This window comes from Eublepharis macularius, chromosome 15 (genome assembly GCF_028583425.1).
Source record: "Eublepharis macularius isolate TG4126 chromosome 15, MPM_Emac_v1.0, whole genome shotgun sequence".
In the NCBI taxonomy this organism is placed as follows: Eukaryota; Metazoa; Chordata; class Lepidosauria; order Squamata; family Eublepharidae; genus Eublepharis; species Eublepharis macularius.
The window spans coordinates 12,478,036-12,490,095 of NC_072804.1; the positions used below are offsets into that span (position 1 = coordinate 12,478,036).

The 12,060-nt window shown below is 40.9% G+C and overlaps 1 protein-coding gene across 2 annotated transcripts in view; it reads right to left on the reverse strand.

The window, feature by feature from the left end:
• Window positions 1-767: 767 nt before the first annotated feature.
• Window positions 768-12,060, reverse strand: part of TBC1D19 (TBC1 domain family member 19) — a 205,867-nt gene continuing 194,574 nt past the window's right edge. For both annotated transcript variants that reach the window (XM_054999858.1, XM_054999857.1), the window contains 3 exons: window positions 11,257-11,372; window positions 6,976-7,046; window positions 768-2,609 (listed from right to left, as the gene is read on the reverse strand). In XM_054999858.1, coding sequence (XP_054855833.1) covers window positions 2,535-2,609; window positions 6,976-7,046; window positions 11,257-11,372 — 262 coding nt within the window. In that variant the 3' untranslated portion in view covers window positions 768-2,534. The remainder of the gene's footprint in view (window positions 2,610-6,975; window positions 7,047-11,256; window positions 11,373-12,060) is intronic.

Here is a 12,060-nt window from a genome sequence, read left to right on the forward strand (position 1 = left end):
AATCAAGGAGCTAAAAGGGAGACAATGACTAAAGAAGAACTGAGGGAGGGATCCACTTGCCCCCCCTTTTATAGCTGCACCGGGGAGAAAAGTGCATGAAAAGGCAAGGTGAGCATCTTGTGCCTTTAGGTGGTTTAGAATGTCTACAGCTGGCCTGCGCATGCGCAGTTCCCACATGGGACTGTACAGAAGACACAATGATGAAATATCTCTTCCAACTTTAATTCTAGCCCATATGTATGGGTTTTTTAATCTGTACTCTATGACTAAGTTCAACATTAGATATATAGATAGTTGTATATATCCCATTAGTGATAGTTCACACATGCATTTTCAATATCAAGAAGAGGTTTGTATGTGAGTTTTAACAGAAATATTATGTCACCTTCAATACAATTTTTTTAATGGAGTTAGTTTGCATATTCAGCTCTGAGAGATCAGATGTTCAGTAGCTAAGTGGGGACAGCCAAGCAATATACATGCATATATGAACTATAAGTAAGTTGGTGATAAAAAAGAAATAGGCTGAAAATTATTTAGGTAAATTATTTAACTTTTGCTTTTGTCAGCAACACAGCCAAATTTCGAACAAGGCCCTGGGAATCAAACATGACTGACATCTCCTACTAGGATGTAATCTATCTGAATGGAAAGCTTACCTGAAAGCAGCATTCATTTTTCAAACCAATGCAAAGGTCTGCAGGCATTACAGAATTTACACACAAGAAAATACAGATAAAATTACGAAAAACATATTTTTTATTTTGGGTAACAGAAATTAAGCTCCAGTGTCAATACAATTTCATAATGAAAGATTGACGATTTTCGATACAAGAAATAAAACATTTTAAATTATCCAACTTAACCTTTCAGAAAATGGATAAATATTTAGATTTCTTAAGTTGCCACCATTTTACATGCACAAGAGTTAACTCCTAAAATCTGGACCCGAAGTTACTTTTCAACTCAGAATTAGAAAAATGAGCATGTCCAGTGTGCATCAGGTGGACAACTGACTCCTTGATACAACCTTTGAGCACGACCCCTGATGAATTAGGATGTAAGCTGATGAAGTATTTTACAGATCAGATGATTAGCCACTCACTGGCTGTCAAGTTGTTAATACTGTTTGAGAAAGGTAACAAATTGAGAGACAGTCATACAAGTTGTCTTTTGATGGAGGGGGGAGGATGAGTCAAATTGTGGCTGAAAGCTGTTGGGCACTGCAAATACAAAACAGACCTGAGGGCACAGATTGGCCAAAAGTAACACAGCAATGAGACAGCTTTATACCAATGAATGCCTTGACATCCAATCTTGGCTGACAGCTGTACGTATGCTAAATTAGAATAATTGGGTAATTAATTGGGCTTTTAGGGAGGCTTTACTGGAATCCCTGGAGAAAAAAATAACTCATCAATAACAAGATCATCTGTCTAGGAGCAGCACAACTTGAGTCAGGCAGGAATAGGAGCTTGGCTCTGGGAGTTGATACACAAGTTCCTAGACCAGCAGGGGCTAGGAAACGGGCAGAGGCAGCACATTCATCTGCTAAAGAGGAGGTCAGAGTCAGGGTAGAGAGAGAGGGCTCCTGATGTCATTCACAAGCAACTGCTTTGGCTTCTGCACAGAAACAGGTTCTGAAGAAAGCTGCTTGCCCAGGCAAATTTGCTGAGAACATAACGCTTTTCAATGCACTGAGACTGGAAAGCCAGGAAGGAAGTGGAGAGTGGGGACAGATCTGTCGCTTGCAGAGACTTGAAGGGGACATGAGGGCTGCTTCCTTGCCTGCTAGCCTTCTATTGGTATTGGAGGTAAATGGGTTTTGCAATTTTTTTTCTTTCCTTTTTGGCAGATCTTCAAAAACTTACAAAACCTGTTGGACCAGAGGAAACAGGCGGACGGAAGGGGGAAAAGCCATGCAGCACGCAAGAAAAGATGCCTCGGTTGCAACACTTTCAATTTGTTTCAAAAAGAAAATGCTTTTTTTTCTCCAATCAAGAACAAATAAAATCCGAATACCCCCTCCCCTTGGCAAAGATGATTAAGAAAGATTAAAAGAAAAAAGTATTGCCATGGGTATATTGCCCAGGAAGTGTAATTTGATTTTTAAACATTAGTTATTATTTCTTAAAGTATTGCAGGACTTTTAAAACAACAGATGGAATTACTGGATAGTTATGAAAAGACTTCCCTTCTAGTTTTACAGCAGCAAAAGTTCAGATGAAGAATTCAGTAGTCCCTCCTTCTTGTGGCATTTGTAGGACATGCATTTGGGCAGGTCAATAGCATTTGGACTCGCATTGCATCCAGGTACTGCAGTCTGGCTAAAATTCAGCAGCATGCCGCAACGTAACTTGATCTACAGAAGTATTTTGGAGTTTTTCCAGGCAAAAAAGGCAGATGAAATGTAGCAAAAAACCCAACATCATTCATGGCAACATAGTTGTGTTTGATTTCATGAAGATGTTGCATAGTTTATTATTAGTGTCTGATGAAAGTCTAGCAATGCAGTCCAGCAGCTCTGAGGAGGATCAAGTCCCAGTGGCAAACAGAAAAATCTGTAGAAGTGGCATAACTTTCAGAGTTGAAAGATCAGCAAGGACAGCCTGGAATTAAAAAGGGGACAGGAAAAAAGAGAAAGACAAGCGCCTTGTCATTGTTCTGTTTGAGAAACAAGTCTTCCGCAGAGAAGTTTTTAGAAATATGATAGTTAACACTTGAATCAAATTGGCAAGACTTTTTTTGTAACACATTCTTTCATGTACCTGTTTTTGCCTTTCTCTTTCGATAAAAATGTTTCATTATCATCATCAATGAGATGAGAGGACCTATACATCTAAGATCAAGCAAACTCCATTTTTATTTTAGGTTTTAGACCTCATTCAAACATATGCGGTATCATGGGTGCAGAAGGGGGTCTAACATTTCAGCTTGTATCTAAAAATAATTTGCATTATGAATTCTTATCCTGTATGTCTTGAGCTGCACTTGCGAGGTACATTGGTGAGTTTCAATGGTCACTTGCTCTGAGTCATCCTCAGAGAACAGCATTTTTATTTTAGCAGTTTTTTTTAAAAAAACCCTATTTCAAAATACACAGTGCCTAATAGAAGATGAAATGTTTAAACTAGTCCCTTTAAAAAAAAAGTAAAACACAAATCACTTTCCCTTACCCAAACATTTTGTCTAGACCGGAGAGATGCTGTCCAGGAAAGAGGGTGCCAGGTCCCCTTACCCTCCCAGTGGGAGTGGGGGGACCTGGCGCTTACCTTATCTTTGCTCCTTGTGTGCTCCTCATTCGTGTGCCACCCCCATGCCTGTGCAATGATGTCACTTATGGGATGTGGGGCGAGGGCATGAGCACTTCTCAGCAGGGTGGCCTGCTGCAAAGCGTGGGAGTGCTCTCAGGACGTGGCGATGACATCATTCCCGGGAGAGACATTGTTGCACCACCCTTAGAGCACGCCAAGGAGGCCCCTTCCCCCACCTCCCCCCAGCCAGGTGAGTGGTAGTGGGGGACAGAGAATGGGGGTGGGGGATCCCCCCTCAGGTGACCTGGGATTTATTTTTTATTTACATCATTTATAGTCTGCCTTTCTCACTGAGACTCAAGGCAGATTACACAGTATGAGATTAGTACAATCAGTATCAAGTACATTTCAATACCGTATCAAGGACATTTTCTCAAAGAGTGGTTATGTTTTTCAGTTTTGAGCATATCACAGACACGTGAAGCTGCCTTATACTGAATCAGAGAGAGGCTCCCATACGTACCTCCATATTCTATGAGATCTAGATATAAGACCATTTTGCTGGTGTCACCAGCATCTGAGGCTGGGTTAATCACTCCTGATAAAAGGCCTTTCTTGTAGCGGCCCCTAGGCTGTAGAATTCCCTCCCACTGGAAATATGCCAGATCTTCATGGCTGGGCCTTTTCAGAGGATCATGAACACGCTTCTTTCCTAGGAGCCTTTTGGATCACTTGTTGCTATTTTAAATATTGTTTCATACTGATATGCAAAACATTTCTAAATGTTCATGTTTTGCAAATTTAGCCCATGTATTTTATGCATGCTGTGAGCTGCTTGAGGAATTCGGTACAACAACAAACCCAAGCTACACATTTATAATTAAAATAACTTGAAAGAAGTAACAGCACATTTACAAAATCCTCCAAGACCCAATGATCAAAGGATTTTGAAAATATGGGACAAATTACTTATTAAAGTTCTGAAAGGGCATAATTTTATAATTATGATGCCACACAGAGTCAATAAATGGCTCAATATTGAAACTGTTAAATACAAATCAACAAAGTTTGTATTGATTCAGGCAAATAGAGTGAAGGGAAGAACAAGTGATAAGAAAGGTGATACGAATAGTTAAGGAACAAGACTGGTTATGTTTTATATGAAAACTTGTTTAAAAACGGCATGATTCACAATTAGTTTTATAATATTTTATAATTGCATTATGATTCACAATTATTAACGCTCACTAATTTTCTAAATGAAAACTATGTAACATACTTATGTAACTATTACAAGTATATGTTTACACACAGTTTTCCTTTAGGTTATTAAATCAGAAATATAGTGTAAAACATTCATCATTTATCAGGAAGTGTCACACCTTCAGGGAACCTGGTAATTTAAACATCTCTGTGAAAAGAGGGTAACTAATTAAAGGCGGGGTCAAAAAAATGGGCTTGTATAGAATTCTGGTAAGTAAGTGGACCGAGTAAAATCTTCTGCTTTGAGCCCCCGAGAAAGAAAGTGCTGATAAGAAATATAAGTTACTTTCACTCCACATTAAAGCTAAACTGAGAATACAGCACAGGAAGAATTAAACCCCAGTGAAGTCATCCTGTAGTCACCTGAAGTTTCTCACCTCTATGGCACCAATTCAGATTAACTGTCCTACAAACCAGGTGGAATCAAAGTTGGAAAGGTAATGTACCATTTAAAAATACAGGTTTAGCTGAGTGGAAGAACCTGTTGCAGCATTCAGACTTGAAACATTTCTATGCAGGACTGACTGAAAGCAATAGGCTTAGACTGGAGCCACTGTCATAGGACTGCACTGTACAGCATAGAAAAAGCTGAAAGTTGCAGTGTTGATTTAGGCAAGCTTGCTATGTGTCAGGCATCTGTGTTCCCAGAAGTGCCTATATGACCTTTGGTCGTCTCTAGCTGTACCCTTGTACATACCTGCAGAGGTGTGCATTCCATAGCAGCTGAGTCCTCCATCTGGGCGGAACAGCTGTGGGACTATAAGTTAGCCATGCAGACCTTTTTTGAAGGTAACCCCTTCTGACCTAATTGGCTAACATGAACTGGAGGAGTGGGAGTTATATATTTAGGGATAACATGTGAAGCCACACAGCGCTGTGAGCATGACAGAATTCCTACAACAAACGCACTGAAGAAAAGGTAAGGAAATGGGCAAGCTAAGGAACCGCAGAAGATCAGCAATGAAGTAAAGTGGACCAGGGAGGTCAAGCCCCTTTCCCCCAACTCTAGTTACACACTTCTCTTCAGCTCTGCATTCCTAGACGGAGTACTGAGACTGGTTTATCCCATGCTTACTGTTCACCCCCTTACTTGCACGCTGAGCCAGGCAGGTTTCGATGCCTAAGTTGTGTCTTGCCACTTTCTGCAGCTGTCTGGTTCTTGGGCATTTTGCTGGCCTGCACAGTACGTAGTATCTACTGACTGTGAGACTTGACAGCAACGGTCACTCACGGACCTTTGTATAAGTAAGGTACCTGAGCAACAAACGAGGTAAGTCACAAGTGGCATCACTCATGCTTTCTTCCCAGAAACAGCCCAAGATCACAGAAGAATTTATATCCAATACAGTTAGGGTGCTTTTACTTCAGATGTCAGTGTGGATCGTGCATACAAGGCATCCTTTAATTGTTTCTACAGTTAACAAAAATGTTAAAAAGTGAAAAAAATCTACAATTCCCATGAGGATTTGCAAAAACACACAGGGATGAACTGCCTGGATCAGAACCATACAGCAGCTGTTAATATTCAAGTGGTCAAACTGGAAATCAGCTGGATACCCAAACCAGTAGGCATAAAAGGCGTTTTTATTTAAATAACTGGGAGAGGCTGGGGCGGAGGAGGTATTATGACACTGCTGCAAATGTTATGGCAATTTCTTGCCAGACGGGTTTGAGCTTTTCATGGGGAACCTGAACAGCCCAGAAAATGTTTAGAGTCTGTAACTGCAACATGTGATCATGACATGAACTGATCTTGCAGGTGTTCCAGCACATCTACATTCCAGCTGCATTCAGACGCATCACAACAAGCTGTTTTGTTTCCCTGATGGCCACACACCTGGCTTCCCTTCCTCTTCCCCTCGGTTGTGGATCACAACACTTCCTAGATTTGAAAACCTTGAATCAAACTCAAGTTTGCTGTGATGTCCAAAGACAGACACCTGGTCAAACTGGACTTATATTTCCAATTTGATCAGGCACCCACACTCATTCATTGAGACAAACTGGGGTTTAATTCAAGGATTCTGAAACAAGGAAGCTTCAATCACATTATCTATATGAAGGTAGTATGGGTGACGTGACAAGAAAGCACAGCAACAAGCCATGTTCATAACCCTCTTAAGTAGAGGTTTGTTGTGACATCAGAATGCAGCCTCAGTAATGATGGCATAAATGGTAAAATGTGCAATTACACAACATGGAAGTCCTAAGCAGAGCTGAAACAATATAACAATAGTCACTCTTAATAACCCACTTAGAATTTTTCCTTGCTCCCATTACAGGAATGCTATGGGCTTAATCCATGCATTTTCATAACTTCCTCTGAATTTTTAGCCTAGGTAAGAATTTCGACAGAGAGCCTCGGATTGCACGCCATGTGCCCATGAAGCTCACGTTACTGTGGCTGGCAACACGTCAAGAACTATTTTCATTTTCGCCAAGTGAAACCTATCCTTACTTCAGCTGCAGCCAGTGATGTCGCCTCCATTAGATTCACTGCTCGGAAAGCAAACACGGCAGCTGCCAGGACTGAAAAAGAATGCACAATATTTAGACTGGCGGTCTGTTAATTAGTTGCTGAAGATATTTTGGTCTTAGCCATTCTTAAGTTAAATTAAGTGATAACTTTGTTTGCAAAATATGCTCCAGCTCTAGTCAATTCATGACAGTTTCATTGTAAAGACAAAGCAGTATGAGGATCTCATTTTATCAACGAAACAGGACCATTGGGATGAATCCAGCCAAACTTTTTCTCTCCATCTCACCCAGTTCCCATTCACACTGCACCCAATTCCCCATCCTAAATGACTTTTGAACATCCAGGTCCCATGATTCTCAGAGTATCCTAAGAGGATGCTGCCTTCCATTCTCACCACCAGAAAAGCTGGTTGGATCCAACCCAACACTTTGAGTATCTAATTTATATGCAGCTTGTGGCCAGGCTTACATATAGGAGTCCTCTCCCCTGATGCGATAACATGTGGCACTTAGACCTCATTACAGTGGGCACACTAGGACGCCCCGATGTCCAGGCCTTGGTTGTAACTATTGGAATAGTCTGTGGGCAGAGACTCAGTTGCTGTGACCTTTACCAACCCATCCAGATTTTCAAGGATAATGATCAAGTGGATTGAGCCTGCATGAAAACAGGATGGCATTTAGCTGTAACTGTTGTTCATGGAATGCTCTTCTGTGCAGTGAACGAAAAGAATGGCACAAAACATAGGCTGCTTGTGCAGTCATCCATCAAAGACTGCAGGGTTGAACTGGGTGCAATGAAAGAAGATCAGGTTGATGAAGTGGGTGTGTGAGTGCAGCCCCACTCTCTCTGCATAAGTTGGATCTATGAAGTTGTTGCCATGCTTCAACTGGTCACATCTTTTTCTAAAGTACATTTAGGCTAGAGCAAAGCCTTCCTATGTTGCAACAAAATCAATGGAAAATGTAAGCATGTACTTAGCTTTGTTCTGTTCGGACCAGTCAACGTATGTCCAGGAAGTGTCACAAGGTACAAGGTTAAATTAAAAAAAAAAAAGAGCCGCAGGCTCGCCTATGACATATACTATCAGTCGAATTCTTCCCTTTTATATTCACAGGTCTGTGGAGAAATCAGCTGCCTGGCTTCATGCACTCAACGAGATGCTAGCTCCATGCTCGTTTTGGATCTCTTCCTCAAGAGCATTTCTGTTTGTAACAATACTCCAATGATCAATGCAACATTATTGTATACATGAACAGCTGTTTCACTTGGGGCATTTTATGAAATGGTAATAGATTTAATATTTGGTATAAGAGAGTAGTGTATTAATCTCCTGATAGTATATGTCACAGACGAGCCTGCATTTTTTTTTTCAGATCAGTGGCTATCAAAAAGGTTTAACTCACTGGATACCAGTTAGAAATTAATATCTACAGAAATTATTATCAGTATCAACAATAAAAGACTTGGATCCAGTAAGTGGAAACATAAACCAACTTAGCATAGTTCTGCCTGAGCAAGATGTTGTGCAACACCTAATGCTTTGCTCCTGAGTGATTCTGCACACGTTGGATAATGCACTTCCAATCCTCTTTATAGATCATTTGGAACGGATTTTTTTGTGTGCGGAACAAAAAATCCACCTCAAACGATTGATAAAGTGCATTGAAAGCACATTATCCAACGTGTGCAGAATAACTCCCTGATATAGTACCCAGAAACTAGTTACATACGATCTTGCGCAAGTGGGAATACAATAAGTTTGATTTAGCTCGAGTGACTACTACCGTCTTTTTCTTGTGTTCTTCTTGTGTAAGAGCTCTAATACAAGTGGAAATTTTGCACTATATCCATCCCTACATCTACAATAGTTTCAGATAGGTAGTCATGTTGGTCTGCAGTAGAACAGTAGGATTTGAGTCCAGTAGCACCTTAGAGACCAACAAGATTTTCCAGGTATAAGCCTATGAAAGTCAAAACTCCATTCTTCAGATGGAAGCTCTGACTCTCAAAAGCTTGTACCCAGAAAATCTTGTTGGTTTCTAAGGCGCCACTGGACTCAAATCTTGCTGTATGTCTATAATTTGTATATACACCTTCTTGGTTTCTTATTTCATTTCTTAGAAAGTGTTTGCCAGATAAAAGTGCTTAGCTTTGAGAAGAGCAGGTAACTGAAAACCCAGTCAATAAAATCACAGCACTAAAACAAATTAGCTATGTTGTTTTAATGCCCGAAGGCCAAATGTGCAGCACATCTTGAAACCACTGCTCCACTGAGTCCAGTGATGGTTCACACAGTAGCAGCTACTAGTTGTGTATGTGGGAAAAGTGTGGTAAAATTTGGATTCAAAATGAGGGTAGGGGGTAGGGGAACGTTACTGTAATCCAGTATTTTCAGGTTTCTCTATACTGGGGCCTTTTCACACTGCTTACCTTCAGTCGCAATGAGCTGGAACATTGCGCAAAAAACGCAGAAGATCGCGTTTTCTCGTATGAGATTTGCGCGATGTCGCGCAAATCTCGCGCAAGAAAACGCGATCTTCCGTGTTTTTTGCACGATGTTCCGGCTTGTTGCAACTGAAGGTAAGCAGTGTGAAAAGGCCCCTGGTCAGGGATTACTTTTGTTCTCATTTTGTTTGTTTCGGATTTCAGATTTAGTGATCCATTGTTTCCTTGGGAGTAAAAGAGATCTTTCTCGAGATCTAGAACAGGTGTTTTTAGAGCAAATGATATCACACTGGCAGGGAACCAAGACCCTTCTATCCTCTTAAGACCCTTTAAATTCAAAGTGGATTAGACAAAAGGTTCAACTTTATGGACTGCTGAGAAAGGTGCCTCCTGCCATCCTGATCGCCATTGTTTCCTAAAGAGAGAATAGGGGCTCTTTCTGGGTGTCTGGGGTAGGTGCTTATAGAGAAAACAGCACCTAACTGCACGGTACAAAGTCCTGCCTGTGTCTTAAAGACCATCCAATTCTTAAGGGAACTGGACAAAGGGATCCAATTTTGCATGCCCCTGAACAAGGGGTCCCCAGTCACCTTCCAATGGAGGAAAATACCATGTTTCCTTCAAATGCTGAACAGCAATAGAGATAAACTCCCTCCCCCATATCACACCCCCCACAGAACAAAGCAACCTCATTCTCCAAGCACCAAATGTGGTCAGCACACAACACTTCCAGAACAGTACAGTTGCAAACTTCCAGGTTGGCTTGGAGATCTCCTGGAATTATAACTGATCTCCAGGCTACAGAAATCAGTTCCCCTACAAAAAACTCAAATATTTCTCTTCTATTGCAAACCAACATGGCTACTCAACCTGAAACTCTCTTTCTGGGGGGGGGGGGAGCACCTGGCAGCTTTGGAGAGTGGAATTGAGGGTGTTAGACCTTACTGAGGTTCCTCCCCTGCCTAAAGTCCGCCATCCCCAGGCTCTATCCCCAAATCTCTAGGAATTTCCCAACCCAGACTTTCCAAGGCTATGACTGATCCACAGAGCCTGGGAACGGTCTGTGAGGATAAGTACTCCTTGGTTAGGTCAGAACCAAACATTTTTCTGAGTTCTTCTGGCCTCGCTTGAGCTTCTGCGGAATGGGAGATTATTATACCTGTTTGTTGCTGCTCCATTGTGATGAGATGACACAGAAGCCTCTTCAGGAGTGGTTTAACATTCCTGGACTTGTTCCAGGTTAATTGTTTTACTGTAGTTAGCAACGTTTTTAATCGTTTTTTTTTTTCATTTTAATGCTGGGAGTTTAGAATTGTGTGGATTTTAAAAATTCTGGTTCTGTATTTAGTTTTTTATTTTCCTGGTAGAGTTTTGAAATACTCTTGTGGGGGAACTGGCAGTTGCTTTGACAGATTAGACTGAAGGTTTTAAGTATAGCAGTTTTGCCAATGGGAGCAATGAAGATCAGGATGGTTGGGGGCACCATTCACCTTTTGTTGGACCCCTTTGTACAATCCCTTTCAATCTTAGGGGAGTTTTAGGGGAGAGTGTGGACTTGATTCCCTGCAAATTTGGTGCCATGTGCTCTAAAAACACTTGCTCTAGACCTCTGGAAAAATTCCGTTCCATCCAAATTTTGTAATTCCAGAAAGTTCTGCAATTTCATTTTTCATTCTGTAAATACAAAGCATGACCCAAAAGGACAGTTTTCAGGTATAGTTTTGGCTCAGGAATTTCAGTATGCACATCCCTAGTTGTAAAAGCTGCTTAGTACAATGTCAACATTATCCAGAAAAGTTATTTTTCCATTACCTGCAAGAACTTCCAGAGAACTGTATCCTAGAATCCTATCCCACAAAAGCAAGAGCTGATCTGTGGCTAAGTAACCAGAGAATGCTCGAACCATCCATTTAAACGATATTCGCAGGCTAAGCATAAAAGAAACAGAATGGTATTTGCTTCTAAAATGCAAACAAGATTTTTTTTAAAAAAAGAATCCTGCTGATTAAAAATGTTGCTTTATATTGACAGCACCGTAAAGAAATTGCTTCTCCCCTCATTTTTAAAAGTTGTCTGGACAATGTGGCTCTCTTTTTATTTATTTACAAGATGTTTATCCTGCCTTTCCACTCTCATAGGGGCACCAAGGCAGCTAACAAATTAAAACATACAAATTAAAATCTCATCTTAAAATCATAAAAACCAGCACACAAATACATCATTAAATTTAAAACCAGAACATAACATTAATACAAAAGGATAAAAGCCACAGTTAAAACATATGGAAAGAAGGAGGTATGACTGAGGGAATGCCAAGAGAAACAAAGAAGCCCTCACCCATTGGTGGAAGATGGCAATGGAAGGGGACAGGAGAATCTCCCTCGAGAAGTAGTTCCAGAGTCCTGGTGCCACTACTGAGAAGGCCCTCTCCTGAGTTTCCACCCACCTCATCTCAGAATCCAAAGCAGGGCCTCTAAAGTTGACTGCAGTGGTCAAGTAAGTTCATAAGGGAGTAGGTGCTCCTTTGGATATTGTGATTTTTTCACACTGCAACCTAACAAAAACCTCCCTATACAGGTTTGGTGCTTCACAAACAGTTAAAGAGAGTCACAATAC